Source organism: Pseudophryne corroboree, chromosome 6, assembly GCF_028390025.1.
Source record: "Pseudophryne corroboree isolate aPseCor3 chromosome 6, aPseCor3.hap2, whole genome shotgun sequence".
In the NCBI taxonomy this organism is placed as follows: domain Eukaryota; kingdom Metazoa; phylum Chordata; class Amphibia; order Anura; family Myobatrachidae; genus Pseudophryne; species Pseudophryne corroboree.
Window position 1 is genome coordinate 62,671,401 of NC_086449.1, and position 23,887 is coordinate 62,695,287.

A 23,887-nucleotide genomic window follows, 5' to 3' on the forward strand; every position below is an offset into this window, starting at 1 on the left:
TTTTATCACAAGCAAAAACTGCCACCACTGGTGGCTGATTTACACAAACAACATCATCATAATTAACATCCTTATCAGCATCAGATTCAGTAGTACAAAAATATCCGCCTCATCCTAATGCACTTCTTCTACACTAGCTTCCTCAATTTTTATGTCTTCATCTATTACTTGTACTGCTAATCCACATATTTGCAGAGGGTACAGAAACTGCAGAAGTAAGCTTCTCATGAATGCAGTGTCAGAAATGTCATCCTGACACAAACCTAACATGGCCACCCCCAGACTCTCCTCAGGGATTTGTGAACACAGTCTGTTCTTCAGTCTTATTGTACTTCTGTTTTTTTGGGGCACTCATTTGTCTTTTGTATCATTATAATCATATGAGGTTACAGAAGACGATGCATGACTGCATTTGGCACCAGCTTCCTCATTAGACCTTCTTCTAGTGCATGAAACAGCAGGACCACCACTCGCAAGCAAAGGCTGTGGCCTGAGCCTTTCCTTGCCACTGCATTTGCTGTATGGCATGTTGTTAATTTTTTGGCAGTAAACATTCTCTTTATTATTAAGGTGGTTTTTCTTTATCATTGTGAAATAATTAGATTTCAGGAGCCCTTTCTTAAACTTTGTGTCCCCCGGACCACCTTTAGTAGATGTTAAAGTATCATCAGGACTGGCATAAGCCTCAGCACTAGTGCTGAGTTGCTGCTCCTACTCTTGTATCGAATGATCTATATATTTGTTATTATTATACACTGCACCTCACAGTGATTCTAGTAATAGTGGCACATTAGCACCTAATGAACATTATACAGGTTGAGTATCCCATATCCAAATATTCCGAAATACGGAATATTCCGAAATACAGAATTTTTCAAGTAAGAGTGAAATAGTGAAACCTTTGTTTTTTGATGGCTCAATGTACACAAACTTTGTTTAATACACAAAGTTATTAAAAATATTGTGCTAAATTACCTTTAGGCTGTGTGTATAAGGGCCCTCATTCCGAGTCGTTCGCTCGGTAATTTTCTTCGCATCGCAGTGAAATTCCGCTTAGTACGCATGCGCAATATTCGCACTGCGACTGCGCCAAGTACTTTTACAATGAAGATAGTATTTTTACTCACGGCTTTTTCTTCGCACCGGCGATCGTAGTGTGATTGACAGGAAATGGGTGTTACTGGGCGGAAACACGGCGTTTTATGGGCGTGTGGTTAAAAACGCTACCGTTTCCGGAAAAAACGCAGGAGTGGCCGGAGAAACGGGGGAGTGTCTGGGCGAACGCTGGGTGGGTTTGTGACGTCAAACCAGGAACGACAAGCACTGAACTGATCGCAGATGCCGAGTAAGTCTGAAGCTACTCTAAAACTGCTAAGTAGTTTGTAATCGCAATATTGCGAATACATCGGTCGCAAATTTAAGATGCTAAGATACACTCACAGTAGGCGGCGGCTTAGCATGAGCAACTCTGCTAAATTCGCCTTGCGACCGATCAACTCGGAATGAGGGCCAAGGTGTATATGAAATATTAATGAATTGTGTGAATGTAGACACACTTTGTTTAATGCACAAAGTTATAAAAAATATTGTATTAAATGACCTTCAGGCTGCGTGTATAAGGTGTATATGAAACATAAACGCATTCTGTGCTTAGATTTAGGTCCCATCACCATGATATCTCATTATGGTATGCAATTATTCCAAAATACGGAAAAATCCGATATCCAAAATACCTCTGGTCCCAAGCATTTTGGATAAGGGATACTCAACCTGTATTTTGAATACTTATTTTTAACCTAGTGCCTCACAGTGCTGCAGCCCACAGACCTACACTGATACAGTGACAGCAGTGATGCAGCTAACAGCTCTTCACGGTCTTACACAGTTACAGTAGTGCCACAGTTGTGTTGCACCCCACAGCCCTTCACAGTCTCTCCGACACAGTAGTGCCACAGTAGGGCTACAGCCCACAACCTTTCACTGACAGTCACAGCAGTTCTGCACCCCACAGCGCTTCAGAGTCTGTCTGACACAGTCACAGCAGTGCCAAAGTAGTGCTGCACCTCAAAGCCCTTCACAGTCCATCTGACAAAGTTACAGTAGTCCTACAGAGGTGCTGCAGCCCACAACCTACACCCTAACCCTTCGGTTTATTGTGAGAAATGGTGCTGCAACCATGAAGGAGGGACATTTTTATAATCCAAACCATGCAAGATTTGATACTGTGGTAGATGACGTTTTGCCTCATTTTGAATCTGCGCCTGGCAGGAAAACCCGGGCTCATAACTACTTGGAAATGCCAAATTTGGTTTGGTTCAGCTTTCATAACCAAACCCACACATCTCTAGTGGCTTTCAGTCTTCAGACTACAGTATTGTGCATTACATTTCTTTACTTTACAATTTTACACTACTGTATATTATTTTTTTTCCTTTTTCCTACTTTGATCTCAATAGAGGACGAGTTCAACAAAAGATATGCAACAAAAGATATACAGATAGACCTTTATTGTTAAATTTATAGAAATGTTTGACATTTTTAACTTTGCATTTAATATACTACACTAGAAGATGCCATTTACTTACCTTCTCGCATATGGCATGCCACGTTTACTCGTACACACAGGAAAAACTCTGATCATGAGAGTACAGCTATGGGGGTGTGTGGTTCATAGGATCGACCACACTTAGGTCGACAGTCATTATGTCGACATGGTTTCTAGGTCAACATGACAAAAGGTCGACATTTTTTTTACTATTTTTTGTGTGATTTTCTTCGTAAAAGTGACCAGGAACCCCAATTAGTTCACCATTCCCAATCATAGTCCACGTGGATCATTAAGTATGAAAAAGGTAAAAAAATTGAAAAAATTGTGAAAGACTCATGTCGACCTTTTGTCATGTTGACCTAGTACATGTCGACCTAGAAACCCTGTCAACCTTGTGACTGTCGACCAGTAGTGGTTGGCCTAATGACTGTCGACTTAAGTGTGGTCAACCTAAAGACCGGATACCCTATGGCAGTGGTTCTCAAACTCGGTCCTCAGGACCCCACACAGTGCATGTTTTGCAGGTAACCCAGCAGGTGCACAGGTGTATTAATTACTCACTGACACATTTTAAAAGGTCCACAGGTGGAGTTAATTATTTCACTTGCGATTCTGTGAGGAGACCTGCAAAACATGTACTGTGTGGGGTCCTGAGGACCGAGTTTGAGAACCTGTGCCCTATGGTATCATCATGATGATCACATGACCACTTACTAGAACAGTCAGGAAATGATGAATACATTCACATGTTGCCTATTGACCGTTTAACTGCCTAATATTTTTTCCAAAGAAATTGTCTGTTTTCCTTTAATTGAATTAGGATAAGAACATCTATTTAAAACTTATCCAAAACAATTTTATTAAAAAAAAAATTGTAAACACATAACATTAATAATGATTTTAAAATACAGGCTACCGATATATCTGTACATCAATGATCAGAATATTGCAAGATTGCAGCTTTGCATGTCCCCTGTGGCTACTTTTCTCTGTAGCCGTCAAGTATACACTGGGAGGCTGAGAGCTGCTTCAGTCACATTTTCCCCATTGGCTGTTCCTTTCTGCAGTTGCCAGGTGTGGGGCAGGGGGGGAGGGGCAGGCTGCCGAATTAGCAGTGAGGAGGGAACTTGGATGCTGAGGGACTGGGAGGTCATTCTGAGAGTGGCAGCTGCTGGAAGCTTATCTTCCAGCAGTCGCACAATGGGCATTTCTAAATGGTCACATCAGATGTCAGGAAAAACCCAGCATGGTGTGGTCGCATCTGATTCGACCACACCAGGGAAATGGTTAAACCAAATCTGGTTTATTTAATCTGTCTGCTAGGGGAAGGAGGGAGAAACTATTGATTTAAAGGGGAATTTTTGTATGTATATAGCAATGTCTGTACTTATCAAAATTAGCCCAAGATCTAAATCACAAAGCTCTGAGCTGATAGTATACTGTTTTTACTTTCGTTATTTAGGTGATGTCAGTGTATCACGCTCTTAAGACAGAGAAAGAACAAAAATGCCCTAACTTCGATCTTTCAGTGAAAGTTACAGAAGAACCCAATGGTGAGAGTGTAACTCAGTGACCACATAATAGTTTGTCACATGCATAAAATAACTTTAAATATGAAAAAAACAAACATTTTCTAATGCCAAATACCTCCATTCCCCTTTTCTTTCAAATCATCTTTTTTGAACAAATGCTTAGATTCCAATGGATAAATCAGTTTTCTTTCAGAAATTCCATTTAGAAATATACCACATGTAAAATAAGCATTACAAACCATTCTAAAAATGCTGGGAGATGTACAAGCTAACTGTTGGTGCACCAAAATATGCCAAGATAGCAAAACCAAGTTTTTAATAGTCCAAAAGTGCATTCTATCACTGATCTAGAGGCTACTGAATATGTGCCTTCCAAAACTTATGCTCAGCAGGTGTCTGCAGATGGGGCATTGACAGTCATAAGCCAGGAGTAAAAACCGTAGCCTAAATCCACTGTTTTAGAAAGAAACAAATAAAAAAAATTACATACCGTATATTTAACTATTCAACTTATTGGGTACAAAGATAAGATGACTTACTATACTTGGAAACCATCCCTCTGGCATTTGTTTCACCTCAAATATACAGTTCATGACAGGGATTAATTGCTGAGGATGTAGGCATTGTGGAACAAACCAGGAGAGCCAGCCACAACACTCAGAACACTGGTGGTCCCAGTCCTACAGTGTGTGTGTGCAATCTATAGCTCCCAGCAAACCTACAGAAAGCTACTTTGATTTCATGCCACTGTTACTCCTGGTGGGGAAAGCAGATGTAGATTTTGGCAAGGGAGATGAATGCTCCTACTACTTGGTTGAGATATCGGCTAAATTTAGACGGGGATATACCCATCACTTTCTCCGACACGGATTGAAGGGAGCCAGTCACAGAGACATGTAAAACACACAGCAGTCTGTGCAGGCCTGGTAGGCACGTGACTTTGCAGTGTCTGGCTCAAGCTGGGTCTTGACGATGTCATGCAATATTATTATGTCAATGCCTGAGGCGGAGCATCTATTTGACCTCACCAGCAGGCAATGCATTGAGGTTTAACAGACCATGTAAAAACCTAGGCCTGTGTATGTTCTGGGCTACCTCAAGAAGCTACCGTGGTTCCTTTCATCCTGGGTCTCTTCAGTTAGGTAGTAATTTGCATACTGCTGGAAATAGCACAGCAGATCAGAGCCCTGAATTGCCATGATTACTACAGCCAGAGTGCATCACATGGTGGTTCCCATTTTTAAAGGCATCATAATAATATTTCAGCCAGTAGTACATGTTTTAGAAGTTAAATAGACCAGCTTCTTATTAGTCTAATTTTTATTGGATTTTAAGTCGATTTTGAAACAATTTTCAAACAGACTTGTAAATGTGCGATTTCTGTAGTCATCTTTTAAAAAGTACCATTTGTTAGTTTGATGGTCTGTCTTGGTCTAAAGTTGGGTTTATTATCAATTTTCATTCTGTTTTGCCTTTAGTAAATATCAGATTTTCAAGATCGATAGAAAATCAATAATAAATCTATATATATAAAATGCAAAAAAGGAAATTAACTCACTGACGGACTCATCACAAAATCTCCTAAACCACAAGGCCTGCAGTCTTGAAACTTGGCAGGTAGCTTCTCCTTAGGTCCCAGGTGCTTGCTAAGAACTGGTTTTACAAATGTCACTCTCCATTCATGGAAATCACAAAAAATGTATGTATGTATGTATGTTTATATGTATGTTCCAGCATAACTCTGGAATGCCTGCAGCAATTTACACAAAACTTGCTACACATATGACTTACCCCCACAGTGTTTGTTCCCAGATTGTAAGACACCCCATGCACCCCTAGGGGTGGGACAGCAGCTCAGAGTATTTCAGTAGATAGAGTAACTCTGGAATGCCTGGAGCAATTTACACCAAACTTGGTCCATATATGACTTACAATCTGAGAGCAAACACTGTGGGGGAAACACACACCTAGCACCCCTAGGGGTGTGCCAGCAGCACAGACTATATCAGGACATGCATGATATGTCCGTGACAACAGGGCTTCTTGTGACAGTGGCAGTGACATGATGTGAGGAGGGGAATGGAGGCAGCAGGAAGCCACACACAGAGTTATATAGTGGGAGAAGCAGCATCCCCAGCAGCACAGAGTATATTAGGAGATGCATGATATGTCAGTCAGGACAGGGCTGCATATGACAGGGGCAGTGACATGATGTGAGGAGGGGAATGGAGGTAGCACGAACCCACACAGACAGTTCTATAGTGTAAGTAGCAGGGTCCCCCAGCAGCATATCAGGAGATGCATAATGTGCTGCGCTTATAAGAAACTGTAAATAAATCGATAATTTCACAGGGGCACTGACATGATGTGAGGAGGGGAATGGAGACAGGAGGAAGCTGAGAGTTGTATAGTGGGAAGAGCAGGGTCCCTTGGGGGACTAAAAAGGAGTCCGGACACTACACAAAGTGTGTCAGGGAAGCAAGATATGCCGATATACTAGATCTCCAACCAATGTAAATTAATGAACAGCTATAATTCTAATTTACCATCCTCATCCCATAGCAAAGCACAGGTATTCAGCTAGTCAATAATAAAGTGAATAATTTAGTTAATTTCCCCCTAGACCTTATTTATCCACCTAGCTAAGGACCTGGAACTTTCAGCTAGTTAGGAGGGCAACAGATGACTTCAGGATGTTAATATGGTTCAGTATTGTTATGGTAGTAACTGTAGAGTGATGGACAAGGTCTATAGAACTGCTTTATGACGTCTTCACATTTTGCAAGCCACCACTCCCTTAAAGCAAAACACACTTGCACTGCTGTGCCCCCAGTTAGCTCCAGATACTGTAGTAAAAGTTTATCATTCATGTTGGCAGCATACAAGATGAATCAGGACAAGATTGAGGAAACATCTGGGGTTAGGTTCAAAATGCCTATGGTTGGGAATGCCAGTAGTCAGAATTCCAACAGTGATAATCCAGACAGGGAGAAGGTAAGTATACTTATCTTCTCCCCATGGCCCCCTAACCCTGCCCCCCATCCACTGCCTAACCCTAACCAGCCTAACCCTAACCCTCCCTTCGGTCACCTAAACTATACTCCCCTTCCCAGAGCCTAAACCGAATGCCACCTGCCCACAGCTAAACCCTTATCCTCCACCCACAGCCTACACCTACCCCCCCCCCTCGCAAACAGATAACATCTCCGGTGGCCACTTGTCGGTGCCAGCATTCCAAGTCATGTCGGGATTCCGGCATCAGCATTTTGACTGTTGGGATCCTGACCGCTGGGATCCCGATCGGATCTCAACAGCGGAATCAAAAGAACAGACCAAGCCAGCAACAAGGAGTAGAATACAGCAATGCGAGTTCACCTACATGCAAAGCATTGATTATCAATGGCCTCATCTAAACCTGCTAGTGTTTTTTTAACCCAAAAAGCCAGTAAACTGATGTTTGTTATTCAGTTCACTGCAACTGCACCTGAGGAGAATGAGGCAATACTGATGCTGGATGTTAGCATGTTAGCATGTATAGCGCTTGTGTCTGTCACTAAACTTCAGACACAACTGCAATGAAAACTAACGTCACTTCCAGTATCACTTTTTTATGCCTTCCAACAAAATAGGTCATCTGCCTGATCCCCACAAACCAATTCATAGAAACCCTAGCCACACTCAGTTCATAGTAAAGAATCACCCACGCCTCCGTAAGCTATCACTATCAAGGTCTGCAAATTAGTACCACCCACAGCATACAGTATAATGTATATTTGTCAGTTAATGATGATTATCTCTTGCCTTAAACCATGTTTTATGTACTAAAGGTTTGTGCTGCATAGGGATTGTTAATCCATGCTCCATGCATAAATCATGGTGAAGGCATTACTTTTAGGTGGAAGAAATGTACTTAACCCCTTAGTTAAATAATATTCATACCAGGCAGGGCTGTTTCTAGACAGTTTGGATCCCAGTATGAACAGTAAAATAGACATTCAAAAATGTGCCCCCTGACATAAAAAATACTATTTTGTGCACCCTGAACATGTGAGGGCTCCTGGTTAGGGGGCGTGGCCCCACGAAATGGGCGTAACCTTACTAAAAATGGGCGTAGGCTCACAGGGAAAGACTACCTTACATTCCAGTTTTTGACCCTGCACCAACAGACCTCAGTCACCACAGGAAAGAAAACAAATTCTTCATTTTAAACCCCACACAGTAATGTCCCTTGCACCATATTATGCCCCATGCACCATATTATGAAACAAACCGCAATGCCCATGATATATTATGCCCTACAGTAAGGCTTATAATTACTTTTAAAATACCTGCTCGTTGCCAGGGGTGTTTAATGCTTGTTGCGGGGTTTTTTAAAGCTCACTGAAAGGGGTTTCATGCTTTGGGTGTCATGCTCATTGGCAGAGGTGTTTAATACTCGTTGTCAGTGGTTTCATGCTCTGGCTCTGATTGTCATGCTCCTTACTCATGATCATTGCCAGGCGTGTTTAAATGCTTGTTACCGGGGGTGTTTAATGCTCATTGACAAGGGTTTCATGCTCTGGGTGTCATGCTCATTGACAGGGATGTTTTATGTTCATTGCCAAGGGTGTTTAATGCTCATTGCCATAAATGTCATGCTTGTTGCCAGGGGTGTTTAATGCTCATTGCCAGGGGTATGTAATGTTAATTGCCAGGGGTGATGCTCACTGCCACCAAAGGCCCCTTGCTATTACTGGCTACCCCTCCTCCCAGCCATAGTAATGCATGCTGGGCAGAGTTTCAATGTGACGTCACATCGCAACAGCGTCATTTTGAAAATCTCTGCCCAGCGAGCGGAGTACTATGGCTGGGAGGAGGGTGAGCTGCTAATAGAAGCATTCAAATGCCATGGCGGGCACTCTGTGTGATCACACAGCTCGCCTGCTGCTAGAATCGGCACTTATTCCAGGAAATTACTAAGTCATTATTGTTAGGTATAAACTGAAAATTAGACTTGCAGATTTTTCAAAAACAAATTGAATCTGTATTCAGGAATAGATGCATCTCAATGTTAAAATAACTCACTGTGAACATTTTTTTTTTCTTGTTCCACAGCTAGGAAGCATAAAGATGCTTTGGAAACAGTATCAATTGAGATTTGTACAAGGTAAGGGGTCTTCTCCTATAATAGTACTACTAATGAAAGTGTATACTGTTAAATTGTATAACTCTTATACCCCTTACAGACCACACAAATAACCCGGTATCGACCCGATATATTGCTGGGTCGACGCGATCCGCGTTGCAGTGGAAAAGGGGTCAGCGACAAATTCTCAGGTCGCCTGAGGGGTTTTTCTCGGGTTAATTACCAGGTCAGGTGCAGTGTAAACAGGTTGCCGGGTTGATGCGACCCGGAACCCGTTCACAGCATAGGCAGAGGCGGTGTGAAGATAATCCGCACACGACCCCTGATGCCGCCTCCATCCCCGCCCCCCGATTGCAACCCGAAATGGGATATAGCTGGGTTGGGAAGCCAATGTGAAAGGGTACAATGCCTAGTCACACCTGGCAAGGATCCATATCCAATTTCCGGGTGTGAACCGCCATTGCGATCTGAAAGGGGTGTAACTGATCAATAAAAATTAACTCTAACAAGACTAAAACAATCTACTCTATCACCATCTTAGGAAAATAAATATGATGGTGGTTTAATAAGTAAGGTAACAAGACCTCTCATGTATAATGTACTCTATATCATTCTAATTTCCCACCAAGCAAGAGCAGGTAGACCACTGCTTCCTCTTACGAGTTTGTGCCTCATATCAGTCATACTGCCCCAGCATCAGTTGTAAGATGACGGGGCTGGCGGAAACATGGTCACACATTGAGATATGTAGTGTGATTGGATTTCTGCATCTAAAGGGTATTTCAGCAGCTGGAAATGCTAGCTAACTTTCCAATGTGTATGGTGAAGTCATGTCATATAAACACATTTGGGTTGGACCATCCTCCCTACAGCACTGATCTGGCACCAAGTGATTTCCATTTCTTTGGGCCACTGAAGAAGCACCTGGGTAGAAGGTGATTAGTAACCGATGGTGAAGTTCAGCAAGCCATCATGTCCTAGCTTCAGGCGCTGAGTTCTTCTATTCTAGGATAGAGGCCTTGGTATACCATTGGAACAAATATTTAGACAAGTATGGGGACTATATGGAAAACTTAACTGTACCAATGCCATACTATTGATAATACATATATGCACAAGTTGAATAATATGCATAACGAAAGGTCTTACCTTATTTAATGATGCACCTTCATAATATCAGCAGCTCTATATTTGATTTTCAAACAAATCTCAGATTTTTCCCAGTAACCAAATAATAGTGATCATCATTAAAAACTGCAAAATGGCCAAGATGCATCACTATATCCAATTTGGGAGTACCATCCACCTTGACTTAGACAAATATGTTTTTTTATCTAGTGGCTTAGATTTGACTCATCTGATAGAAAGAGTAAGCATGTTCCATGCTAACTGCAGGTGCCATGTTGCTCCATGTTTTGAGAAGCAGTTCAAAAACTTTGCTCAACGTAATGTACATCTACAAAAACACAAACTTCTCAAGTTTTATAAACATAGCCACAATGTGATGATACGAGCAGTACTATCAGATAAAAATGAAATGTTTTCTTCAATGGTCTCTTTAAAGAAATGATTTGGCAGAAGATTTGAGTTCAATGGGACATTTTTTTTGCATATGGATAGATTTTCACACCTCTCGGCATACTGAACGATGGTGCGCATGTAGTTGCTGGAGGTATCTCTAGGGACAGGAGAGTAGGTGTGCCCCTTAATGTGCACTGGGCATGCCATCTAGATGTGATGGTGCAAAACCAATGTGCTTCATAAACTCAGTCCATTGATTTGTTTTGCTGGTTCTAGAACAGGGCTGGCCAAACCGGTCCTCAAGATCTACCAACAGTTCATGTTTTCCAGACCTCCAGGAGTTCTGTAGAATTGTCAGTTAGGTATGAACGCAGCACATGTTAATTAGTAATGACTACACCTGTGCACCAGCTAGGTGGTCTGGAAAATGTGAACTGTTAGTAGATCTCGAGGACTGGTTTGGCCAGCTCTGTTCTAGAACAATGGCAGTAAAGTCACATACAAATAACTGGTGTGTATTATGGGTCCACAGAGCATCTTGTCCCAGGACAAAATAATTGCTATGCCTTTGATGCCACTATCACTTACTATTGAGCAATACTAATTTACAAAAAATAAAGGATGCACCTATATCTATTTATTAGTTACAGGTTCCTTGCTGGATAACACACTCAGTTAGGCAGACCTGTGATTAGATGGACATTATTGGAAATTATAGACTGCCCAAAGTGTCATTTCCACATGCTTCATAGTGGCGGCAGTTGACCCGGTGCTCACATGTGTTGGCCTTACAACCCTCAAAACAAGAACCCCACTTTATGCCACTTGTTACACTACATTACCCACTGGTAGCTAGTATATAAAGAAAATCCCATTGGCATCTTCTAGAATGACTGTTACATTGTAAGTAACTTCATAAAAGATAAACTAACACATTACTAAATAAGTAAAATAAAAAACAAATAAAACATACTGTAATCATTCAATCATAGGGACAAAAAAGTACCTATGATAATAAAGTTTCTTTGTATTTCTGGAGACATAAAAAAGATGTAGATGCAACCATGTCCATCCTGGATGTTTCCATGATGACCGGATTTACTCCAGATGTTGAGAGTCTTAATAAGGTGAGAGTCATGGTCTAAAACTATTGAAAAATGGTACAGTACTTACTTCATCTATTAAAATGTAACTCTCATGTTATCCTTACTGACAGTTAATGGTGGGAGTGGACAAATATATCTCCAAGTTTGAGATTAATAAGGCATCAATGAATAATGACACGCTTATTATCTACCTAGACAAGGTGAGAAGACATTTATGTGTCAGTATGTCTCTCTGTTTTATTGTCTGAAGTCAATGCCAGTTACCTTTTCCTTTCCTTTTTTCTGCTTATTTTATGTCTGTGGCTCCAGTCTGTATGATATATTGCGTAAGAACTAATCCCAAGAGCAGATAGGCACTAGTGCTGGTGAAGCCCAACTCTCTATGTGGTCCTACTGTAATATTATATACAGTTATTGGAATCAAACTCATTGGTTAAGTGTGACTGTCTCACAGATAGGATGAAGGTTTAGGTATAACCCATCAACAATGTATATCCAAATATAATTTTAACAAGAGAGAAAAAAAAAGAGTGTATATAAAAATGGTTCAGTGTTAACCAGATGGAGGTAGGGCTTTAAAGGATGTACAAATATTTCCTGAATTTCCCACCCAAAAAAACAAAATCCTTATAAAGGGAAAAGTTTCTTCTTTTGTGTATTCTACAAATAATGTACCAACTCTTAGTTTTATCATAGGGTGAGTTCATTGTAGAGTATTTTCTTATACCAGCCTCTAGTCCTTCAGGAGGCCAGATGTATTCAGCACATAAGCATCGTTTGTGCAACATCTGAGAGTTCACAATCAGTAATGTGAGTAGAATGGTGGGGCTCAGGCATTTGCAGAGTAAAATATGACAAAAGAAATTCCACCAGGGTGGATTAATCTTTTAAGGTAGTGTTTCCCATCCTTGGTCCTAATAACAGTCCATGTTTTAGTGATATCCAGGCTTGGGCTCAGATGGTTAAATCAAAATAACTGAGACACTAATTAAGTCACATGTGATGAAGTGTGCCTATCTTTACAACCTGGACTGTTAGTGTGCTTTGATAACTGTGCTTGGGAAACCCTGCTTTAAGGGACAGAAACAAAATACAGTCATGCTTTAAGGTAAAAAAATCTAATTTTATATTACAATGACAGAGGCTAGACTGAACACATGCAACCAGTAACATTGGGGTTGCAGAATTATTATAACTGTCCTTACTAAGCTTCTTACAGTATAGGTAGTGACTCTTGATAATTGCCTCCAGACACCTCATCACTATGTAGGAAAATGAGACAGAGTGCACAGCACTAGGAGGGTGAGTCCGTGCCCATTGCTGCTGATGCAGACATGGACATTCAGAAGTCAATGGTTGGCAACCATTGAGAGTGGAATTTTTTTTTCCATTCTACGGCAGGATTGCCATGGTTGGCAACCACTGGATGCCTGTTTTCCAAGCTCACCCAATGGCATATTTCTTTAAAGGAACTGGTGAAGCAGTGTCCACATCACAGCACCTCTGTGCATCTGCAGATTTCTGATGTCAACCATGCATGCGCACCTTATAATAATCAATGGCTAAACCATCTGATGTTACCTTGCAGTGGTGGCTTTTGCCACCGCTATTCAATGGCCATCTTACAATGGCCACCACTAGTATATTGACACCACCTATCTCCAGCATATTAAATAATCATGACATCACAAAAGTGAGGGTTCTGGTTGCTGAGAGGACCTGAGACCCCAAAAGACTGATATAGGAACTCCTGGAGCAGCAATGTTGCAACCACTCAGCATTGCACCATGGGAAGTGGTCAAACATCCCTTATTACAGCCCTCCTGTAGAGTATTTAAATATCTCCATAAAGATATGGACCAATTTACTCATATGGGGTGTTAGTAAGTAAACTTATAGTGGATACGACTTTCTAAATTCTAATATTATATAGGTTTTATTACTCTGCCCTTATGCTTTCCTGTCGTGTCTTGCTCCAGTGTCCTGGAGTTCTCTGATCACTCAGAGTCTTCAAGTAAGTACCAGTCAAGCTAATATGATAGAAAAAGGGAACTGATCCAGAAGGTAATCTGAACTTGTCTGAGCTGCAATCTCTTGACTCCATTTCCATAACAATGAGTTTAGGTTTAGGATATATTTATCGTGGAAAGAAGACTTAGAACCTTCATGCTGCATCAATTTAACTCATAAACCTTTTTGATTCATTATACTTTTATGATACGTTATCACTTGTACTTAGACTCAGCCTCACTTCTTATTCAACCCTTAAATTATAATTTGGATATTTGAATGTTTTTTTTTCCTCTCCACATTTGTAACTCCCACTTGGTTTCTGCTTCTTACTGAACTGTACACCTCCCTCTTTACTTCTCCAGGTTTCTCACACAGAGGAGGAGTGTATAAAGTTTTCTGCACATCAGATCTTTGGAGTTGGCCTCATCCAGCCAGCCTCTGTCACCGTGTACGACTATTACACCCCAGGTAAGGAACCTTGTTTAGATAAAAGCCTTTAAAGAGATTATGTCTTCTGTCCATCAATTAATTTTTATTCTACTTTTCTTTCTTATGTAGAAAATCGCTGCACTAAATTTTACCATATGGAAGAGGGCAATAAGTTGTTGGGCAGGCTCTGCCATGGCGAAGTATGCCGCTGTGCCGAAAGTAAGTCACAGAACAATGGTTTTAAAAAATCAGACAGAAGGACCATGAAGATGTATTAAAAACAGTATATAAAGTGTTAAGTCAACATAAGCAAGAATGAAACACTATCACGTGCACACAGTGTAAACAGTCATTATGTTGGGCTGATCTTATGGCCAGTGGGGAATTTCCCATCAGGCACATGCCTAGGGTCGGCAGTTGTTTAAGGGTGGAACTTGGATGCTTGTGTTGATACTGTCAGCCTAAAATTTAACAGTAACTGTAAATTATTTCCACTCTACTGTACCATACATCATCATGAGTGGAGTGTAAATGGGTAAGACATGCACACACTGCCTCTGTAAACTGTCCTTCTTAGTAGATATGTATACATAATTAAAAATAACACGGAATATCATAGTTATGGCTTTTTTATTATTCTGTTAAATTGGCAATTATCAAATGAGGGATTCAAACTAATCAATTAAAGTAATAAAATTAGGCTGAGGGGTAGCCGTTACTGTTATGCCTAAGGGCACCCTGCCCCCTAAATCCACCCCTACTTATGGCAATATGGCTAATCATTCACTAGGAATGAGTCATATCACTGAAACACTTCAAAACCAATCTTCATGAGATACTATTTCATTTTGAATTGATAAACTGCATTGTCACAGACATTGATGTAGGCCATGACTTTCTCTAATGTGTGGAAGCAATAGGTGCTCGGAGCTCCCCAAAAGACTTCATGAAAACAACTGTAGCTGTCTTAGAACAGGACGGAATGGGTACATGCTGCTCTTTTCAGTGATGGCTTGTCCCACAGATATTATCCAGGTCACTATAGTCTGTGGGAAGACCAAGCCAAGTTCTTAACTATTAAATATACAAAAATGTAACACGCTGTATCTAAAATTTCACAAATCTATGGAATTTCTACAACTCAAACTCCAAAAAGCAATGAAATTCCAGTCATTAAGGCTAACGCCTTACTGGACGTGTTCCTTGTGCAATAAAAATATAGTGCCATCACACTCTGTGGGTAACTGCAAAGTCAGCACTGTCACAGAGTGAGATTGCTGTCACTCACACAATGGTGGAGTTGCCAATTCACAGATGTGTGTGCTCAATGGAATACACACATGCAGTCTGTGCAACTGATGGTCTGAGAAAAGATGGGATAAGAATGGTGTGGATTGGGGATGGAGACAGAGCAGCATGAATGGGGTTGAGATGGGGTGGCACAGATGGGTGGAGACAGAGTGGCACAGATGGGATTGGAGACATAGAGGCATGGATGCGGGGACAGAGCAGCAAGGATAAAGGAAAGATGGAGGAGCGTAGATGGAGGAGGGGGACAGAGAAGCAGAGATGGGGTAAGACAGCAGCACAGTTGGTAGGAAACAGAGCATTAGAGAAATGGGGAGCCAAGGCGGAGCAGATTGGGAAAGACAGACAAGCACAGATGCGAGAGAACACACAGCAGTAGGGATTGGGGAAGACAGAACAGCATATAGGGGAAGAAAGTTTTGATGCATAGACAAGACAGAGTATGATAGTTCTAGCAATTAAGCAAGATGTTTGTAGGAACTGAATGTGTAATCTGAATAGAGATATGCACCTGCCCATTTTTCGTATTTTGTTTTTTTCGTGTTTTGGTTTTGGATTGGTTTTGCCAAAACTGGCCTAGTGTGTTTTTGTTTTGGTTCTAATTTAACCTCCCCCTATAAAAACAGCTAAAATTACAGAATTAGGGAGTGTTTATGTTCCTACAGTATTATTAACCTCAATAACAATAACATAACAATAACATTCATTTACACTCATTTCCAGTCTATTTTGAACACTTCACAGCTCACAATATTGTTTGCATCCAGTTTAGGCCAAAAGGTTGCACTGAGGTAGCTGGATGACTAAGCTAAGTGACAGAAGTTGGTGGCACAAACACCTGCCATATCTAGGAGTGGCACTGCAGTGGCAGACAGTTTTATAAACTATGCCCAAAAAATGCTCCAAGGAGCACATAACGCATAGAAATAAGATGCAAGATGGAATTGTCCTTGAGCCCTCCCCCCACCCTTATGTTGTATATATTAAACAGGACATGCACAGTTTTACAGGGACCATCACTTGTGGCTGAAATGATTGGTTTGTTTGGGCCCCCCACAAAACAATTTTTTAGAAGGACTTTCTCCGTTAAGCAATTTCTCTGAGGATGTTGATACTGATTATATTATAATCTTGAACAATAAATGTAATGTCTTCTCCACAAATGACGTAACATGGAGGAGGTGCCTAGATGGCTAAAGTTCCTATCTCTACTAAATTTGGCCTAACAAATGGAGCTGATACTTTCATAAACATTATCAGAATTGGCGTAAAAATAATCCCACATCCAAGAGGTGGCTTTTTTGGTTTTATGCCCAGCATCGCAATGGCTTTCTTTTTATCACGGCCAACAACTGCAGCCACCAGTGGCTGACATACTCAAATAACATCATCATCAACATCCTCACTGTCACATAGTACACACACATCCCCTTTATCATGTCCACTTCCACACACAAATCCTCAATTTGTAGTATATCCTCCTCATCAGAGTCATCACAGTCTTTACTTGTACTGCTGCCCACATGTGCAGATGGTGCAGAAATGGTGGAAGGAAGTGAAAGAGGCTTCTCTATGAGGACAGTGCGAGAAATGTCAGACTCACACATAGCTTATGTGGACACACCTAAACGTTCCTCAAGAATGTCTGATGGTTCTGATTCATAATGTGCCGTTTGTCTTACTGTCTCTGCAGATAACTTTCCTATTAATTTTTTTTCTTTACCACTCTAAAATTAAATAATTTTGCATACTCTTGCCTAAGCCCTCTATGCTCCTGGGCATCTGCCTTAGTAGATGACATTGATGGACTTGCATTGTCAATCTCATCACTCGTGGCAGCAGCTTTAGCACTAGTAGTAGCTTCCAGTTTAAAAAAAAAAAAAGTAATTTGTGTGACAGCATCACGCAAATGAGTCATAAATATATATAAAAATAATTACACACTGCAGTTGACTTCACCAACAGCATTGCACAAATGAGTCAGAAATGTATATAATAAATAATTACACACTGCGGTTGACTTCACTCACAGCGTCACACAATGAGTTACAAATGTATGTAATAATAATTACACATTGTGGTTGACTTCACTGACACTGTTGCACAATACGTGTATGAGTAGTAAATTATATACTGCAGTCTGACTGGCAGTGTCACAGTACTTATGAAAATAAAATAAAAATTGAATAGCAAACTGGAGTACAACACAAAAAAAATATATATATTTTATAGTTAGAATTTTAAGATTTTTGTTTTTAGCTTTTATTTTTTTCATTTAACACTGGGCCAGAGCACACGCCTTGAGTCCTATTGGAGAAAGAGCACTATATCAATAAAATTATTATTATTATTATATTATTATTACTTTTCAGATATAGCAGACAGAGAACCCCTTTTTCAGATACAGCAGACAGGGAGCACCCATTTTTCAGATACAGCTGGCAGAGAGAGAAACCCTTTCAAATACAGCAGACAGAGAACACCCCTTTTTCAGATACAGCTGCCAGAAACAGAACATCCCTTTTTCAGAAACATCTGATAGAGAGAGCACCCCTTTTTCAGATACATCTGACAGAGAGAGCATTCCTACTAAATACATCAGAGATCACCCCTTTTAGGGTAGGGGTGGGGGGGTGGGAGGCAGTTCGAAACCAAAACCGCTCATCTCTAATTCTGAATGAGATGGATGTAGGAAGTTACAAAGATGTTGAAACCAAGTGGGATTGTTGTGCTGACTGAATAAGATGGTTGTAGGCACTGAATGAGATGGCTGTAGGGAGTGACAGGGATGTTGAAAACCAGTGGAATGGTTGCTGGTACTGAGTGGGATGGGTGTGTCACATAACTGCTCAGACATCAGTAGCATAGACTGCATGTATGTATGTATTCCAGAGAGCACACACATCTGTGAATTAGCAGCTCCTCCATTGTGTGAGTGACAGCAATCAGGGCTGTTAGTAGGGCGTTTGGCGCCCCCTCTGCAAACTATAAATTTGCATCCTCCCTCCCATATTTTGCAAAGGCATAGCATAATGCAAAAAAGGGTGCAGTCTCACAAGGAGTGGCCATACAATAATATCTACATTTCAAATTACACCATACAGTGGCATATTCTTATTCACATTAAGGGGGTCATTCCGAGTTGATCGTAGCTGTGCTAAATTTAGCACAGCTACGATCATTTTCCCTGACATGTGGGGGGACGCCCAGCACAGGGCTAGTCCGCCCTGCATGTCAGTCCGCTCCCCCCCCGCACAAATACAAACACGTCACACAGTGGCAATGCTTTTGTATTTGAGGAGTTGCTCGTTGCTCCCACTGGCCGCAGCGGCTGCGTGAGACGTCACGCAGCCACCATGGCCCGCCCCCCCCCAACGGCCCGGCCATGCCTGCGTTGGCCGGACCGCTCCCCCTAAATGGCGGATTAATGCCGCCATTCAGTCCCCTCCCACCTAGCGACCGCCTCTGTCTCAGAGGCAATCGCTAGGTAACGAAAGCTGCCATGCGCCAGTGCACTGCAGCGTATGCGCAGCTCCGACCCGATCGCTGTGCTGCTACAAACTGCAGCGAGCGATCGGGTCGGAATGACCCCCTAACTAACATAGTAGTGTGTCTTATTCACATTATGATACACAGTAGTGCCCCTATACACAATGGGCCCAATTCAGTAAGGATTGCAAATTCTGCTAATAAGCTGAATTTGCAATCCTTGTGAATACATACTGCATTGCAATTGCATCACAATTACTCCTTCATCGTAGAATTTGAGGTTGCCTCCTGATGGCGCAGGAGGCCCACCGCCATCTTTCTGATCATGGCGGCTGCATGTGACATCACGCAGCTGCCACAATCATGCCCATGCCACACCCCCTGTTTCCATGCCACCACCCCTATTTGACCTCCTTTGCCCCCACTACACTCCATCTCAGCCTAGAAAATGGAGCGTTGCCACCCCCACACTCCGCAAGCCTATGTCTAGGACAGGCAGAGGCAATTGCATTTTCTGTGGCCTCTTGCAGAAAATGCGGGTACATGAGCAGGACGGGTGCTGTGCATACACCTGCATACTTTTAGCAATTTTTGCTGTTAAATTGCAATTAGCGATCCAACCTGAATCAGCCCCAATACCCACAGTAGTAGTGCCCCTTATACATCATATCCACAGAAGTAGCACCCCTCATACACAATACACACAGTAGTGTGCATAACACACAATGCCCACAGAAGTAGTGCTGCTTATACACTTAATGTCCAAAGGAGTAGTACCACTTATACACATAATGCCCACAGGTAGTAGTGCACCTTATACACATAATGCCCACAGTAGTAGTGCCGCTTATACACATAATGTTCACAGGTAGTATTGCTGCTTATTTACATAATGCCCACAGTAGCGGGTTGTGCTGGCCCTGTATACATTTTTATGGAAGTAGCTCTAATAGGGGTGGGTCTGTAGATAGAATGGGGTTTGTTGACGGTGACGGTGTACTCCCTCTAAAGCAGAGGCAATCGTGGCTCGCCTTGCATCTTTTGCTGCAGTTGTGTTTGTGACATTATGCTAATGCCACTACATTGGTTACTAGTGTACTTGGGAAGACTGCATGTGGACATTTACTGGCTCGGACACGCTTTCTTTGCATTTCCATAAACACTCTGTAATTAAACTATTTCAGTATACAGACTGTGACCATAGCTTTTCCTGCTGGGACCACCTGGCCCTCCACAGAAAGACACACATACTTGTCTGAACCTTTTTTGTTTGTGTTTTTTTACATTTGTCTTTTTTTTTACTTTTTTTTTTTTTTACTTTTTATTTCTTTACACCACAGGTCAGACCTAAAAACGCGATTTTGTTTTATGTTTGTATATTTTAATATAGAGGCTAAGCTGTAACCCCCTACCGTTAATTGAACCTCAGGAAATAAACAAATAGAAAATGTACTGCTTCACGTGTACTTGCAATTAATATATCTATGCAGCCGGCTCATGGTGCCAGGTAAGATCCTAGGGCGCAGTTCGGATGAGTAGTGCAGCAGGAGGCATGGAATGTTAGTCTGTGGCTTCTCTTCTGTATGGTCCGGCAGCCTAATTACTGCCTGATGATAATCTAGCAATGTACAAGCTGAGTATCCTTGTGTCTGCATGTGGAAAGTCATCCTCCCCAGCCACAACCATCATCATTAGTATCTGGACTTGCACCCACCTCAACAGATGGATCAATCTACCCGCATTTGCAATCTCCGTCCATGCCAGTATGTCTAAACTTTCTATGGCATATTAGCAGTAAGCAGAGATCCACAAGACCTGTTTGCATTTCTGCTTTTGCCCGAATCAGGCCCATTGCAAACACCCCTAACTTAGCTTCTAAAAATTGCTGCCTGAAACTTCTCACCTTTCTCCCAAATTGCCTCATTGTAGGCACAAACATGGTTATTTAGCTACAGCCTTCATTATAAAGAACACCTTCAAATCCATCTGTCTGACTCCTGACATTAATCTCTTGCGGATTTGTCTCTTGCAGATAATTGTTTCATGCAGCAGCACATTGGGGGGAAAACAAATGCCAAAGATCGCATAGACCGAGCGTGTAAACCAGAGGTGGACTATGGTGAGACTTCTAGCCGCAAAGATGTGACTGTTCATTCTATACAGCATTTCATATTATTTTTATGATCCTTTTTCATTTGCTTCTCTGTAGTATTCAAGGCACGATTGGATAAGATTGAATATAACGAAAACTATGATAGTTATGTGATGTTTATAACTAGTGTCATCAAGGAAGGTAAGTAGGAAAGACGCCATGTGGATAAATAGGATGAGGCTGACTTGCAAATACCTATTTATAAGATGATGATGAGGGGGTTGTGGGGGGTATCTACCATTAATGCTGGTTATGTAAAAAAGTAACCAACAGATTAATGGTGGAGATAATGGTTAATACCCAAGTTAGATTCAATGCCACTTGTTATGGCTTCAAATGCTGAGCACCAGAGCCAAGTATAGTCAGAAAATGACTACACCACTACACCGATTGCTTATAGTTATTATAATACATATATGTTGACAGGGGGCCTGGACTGCACACCCTAGCTTCTTATAAATGGGATTTGCTACCTTGCTGGGACTTAGTACTACAATATAGGAACAAGAGAGCAGGTGCACCATACAACCATTAGAATTATAATGCATGTAATTAATTATACATCATAACATCATATCTGAGGTTCTTGGCATAATTTTGCCAATATATAAGCCTGCCCACCAATTGTCAAGGTGACCTCATCGAACAGGTCCCTAACATTATAGGGGTTTGCCTCTGGGGCGCAGATCACTGCCAATCCACCCCATCCAAACCACCCCAGGGCATCACACAAATAAAGGAGAGCAGTGAAAAATCAGAGTGATAGGCAAGTGAAAGCAGCCGCTGAGTGTTAGAGGGAGGACAGCAGTAAAGTGTCCCAGCCAGTGCAATCCAATGAGCACCACACCCCAAAAGTTCATCTCTCAACTGACTTTCTATATAATTATTAGGATTTTACCTGTAGCTTTTGTGGAGTCAGCATGTGCTAGGTCCTGTTTAAAAGCCTCAGAGGCTCCAGAATGGAGGCATCCCAAGCCTTCAGATGTGTATACACTTTGGGGCATCATCACCTTATATTTATTTCTAACACCTATATCACCCTGTGTTTGTTTTTTATTTATGTAGCATTTTTCACACATCTTTTACACTTGTAACAACTTTCACTTGCCTAACACTCTTATTTTTCACTGCTATCATTTATTAGTGTGATACCCTGGAGTGGTTTGTCTGGGGTGGTTTGGAGGTGCCCTGCGCCCCAGACATGAACACTTATAATGTTAGGAACTTGACCAATGAGGTCACCTTGATGATTGGTGGGCAGGCTCATATATTGCCCAATTTATGCCAAGAACCTCAGATATGATTTATAATTACATTTGTTATAATACATATATACATATATGTACACATATATGCTAGACTTAATTCTAAAAGACAATTGGGAAATAAACTTTTTATTATTGTAAATACAATTGCATATTTTTATTTTCCTTTATGTGTTGCTATTTACATGTATGGTTCTCTTACTTTATGTCATGGCTTCAGGTACAGATAAAAATGTTAAGAAACAGCAAAGGATCTTCATCAGTCACATAAAGTGCCGCAAAGCTTTAGATCTGAAAGAAGGACGAGATTACCTGATCTGGGGAGTGAAATCTGATCTTTGGCTCCAGCCGTCTGGGTGAGTAACAGATCCATTGGTCATTATACTTATATTCATTATTCTAAAAACATACTTGCTTTTGGATTTATTTGTACTGATAAGATGTGTACACATGTTGGGCCTGCTCTGCAAATCATCTTATGCTAGGTCTATTTGGTCACATGAGGTGGGAAAGGATTGACCTGATTCAGTTGTACAGTTGGGTAAATAAAGTGATTGCACAGGAGCCCCGTAATGTGGGTTCTTCTGATGACTACTCATTCATACCAACGTGGATATCAGCAGATTAGAAATGACAGTATCAAACAGTATAACTGGGTAAAATGATCATCTTTCACCTAACATTCCAAGCAATGGCCTGCCAGTTTGGTCCAAAGTAACTATGTCGGTTGTTAAATACTCTATAAAGTGACAAAATACATCTGTCATTGTGGGATTAAGCAACCTTGACTCTTTCAAAATGTATTTATTTAGCCACATTAACTTACATAGTGGCAACATATTCGGGATGCGGTCAATTTACCTACAATCAAAATACCGACGGTCTAAATACCGACAACCATTGACTGACGGTCAAAATACTGACAAGGTCAAAATTTAAAACACCAACAAGGTTAAAATACCGAAATTTAAAATGTCAACAGGTCAAAAAGTGATCATGAGTTTTTCATGATTTTTTTTTATTGAAACCGACTTGTTTATAGAGATGTGCAGCGGGCATTTTTTGTGTTTTGTGTTTTGGTTCTGGATTCGGGTCCACGGTCATGTTTTGGATTCGGACGCGTTTTGGCAAAACCACCCTTTCGGGTTTTGGATTCGGATGTGTTTTGGATTCGGGTGATTTTAAAAAAGAACTCAAAAAAAGCTAAATTCATAGAATTTGGGGGTAATTTTGATCCTATAGTATTATTAACCTCAAAAACAATAATTTCCACTCATTTCCAGTCTAGTCTGAACACCTCACACCTTACAATATTATTTGTAGTCCTAAAATTTGCACCGAGGTCGCTGGATAACTAAGCTAAGTGACCCAAGTGGGCGGCACAAACACCTGGCCCATT

At 41.2% G+C, this 23,887-nt stretch overlaps 1 protein-coding gene across 1 annotated transcript in view; it reads left to right on the plus strand.

Annotated features, from left to right (window-relative positions):
* The window catches only part of LOC134936140 (A.superbus venom factor 1-like), a 251,373-nt gene that overhangs the window by 200,678 nt on the left and 26,808 nt on the right, over positions 1–23,887 (plus strand). Inside the window, exons 32-40 of the mRNA XM_063931057.1 lie at positions 4,011–4,101; positions 9,175–9,226; positions 11,766–11,853; positions 11,943–12,032; positions 14,208–14,313; positions 14,404–14,493; positions 21,104–21,190; positions 21,281–21,364; positions 22,709–22,844. Coding sequence (XP_063787127.1) covers positions 4,011–4,101; positions 9,175–9,226; positions 11,766–11,853; positions 11,943–12,032; positions 14,208–14,313; positions 14,404–14,493; positions 21,104–21,190; positions 21,281–21,364; positions 22,709–22,844 — 824 coding nt within the window. The remainder of the gene's footprint in view (positions 1–4,010; positions 4,102–9,174; positions 9,227–11,765; positions 11,854–11,942; positions 12,033–14,207; positions 14,314–14,403; positions 14,494–21,103; positions 21,191–21,280; positions 21,365–22,708; positions 22,845–23,887) is intronic.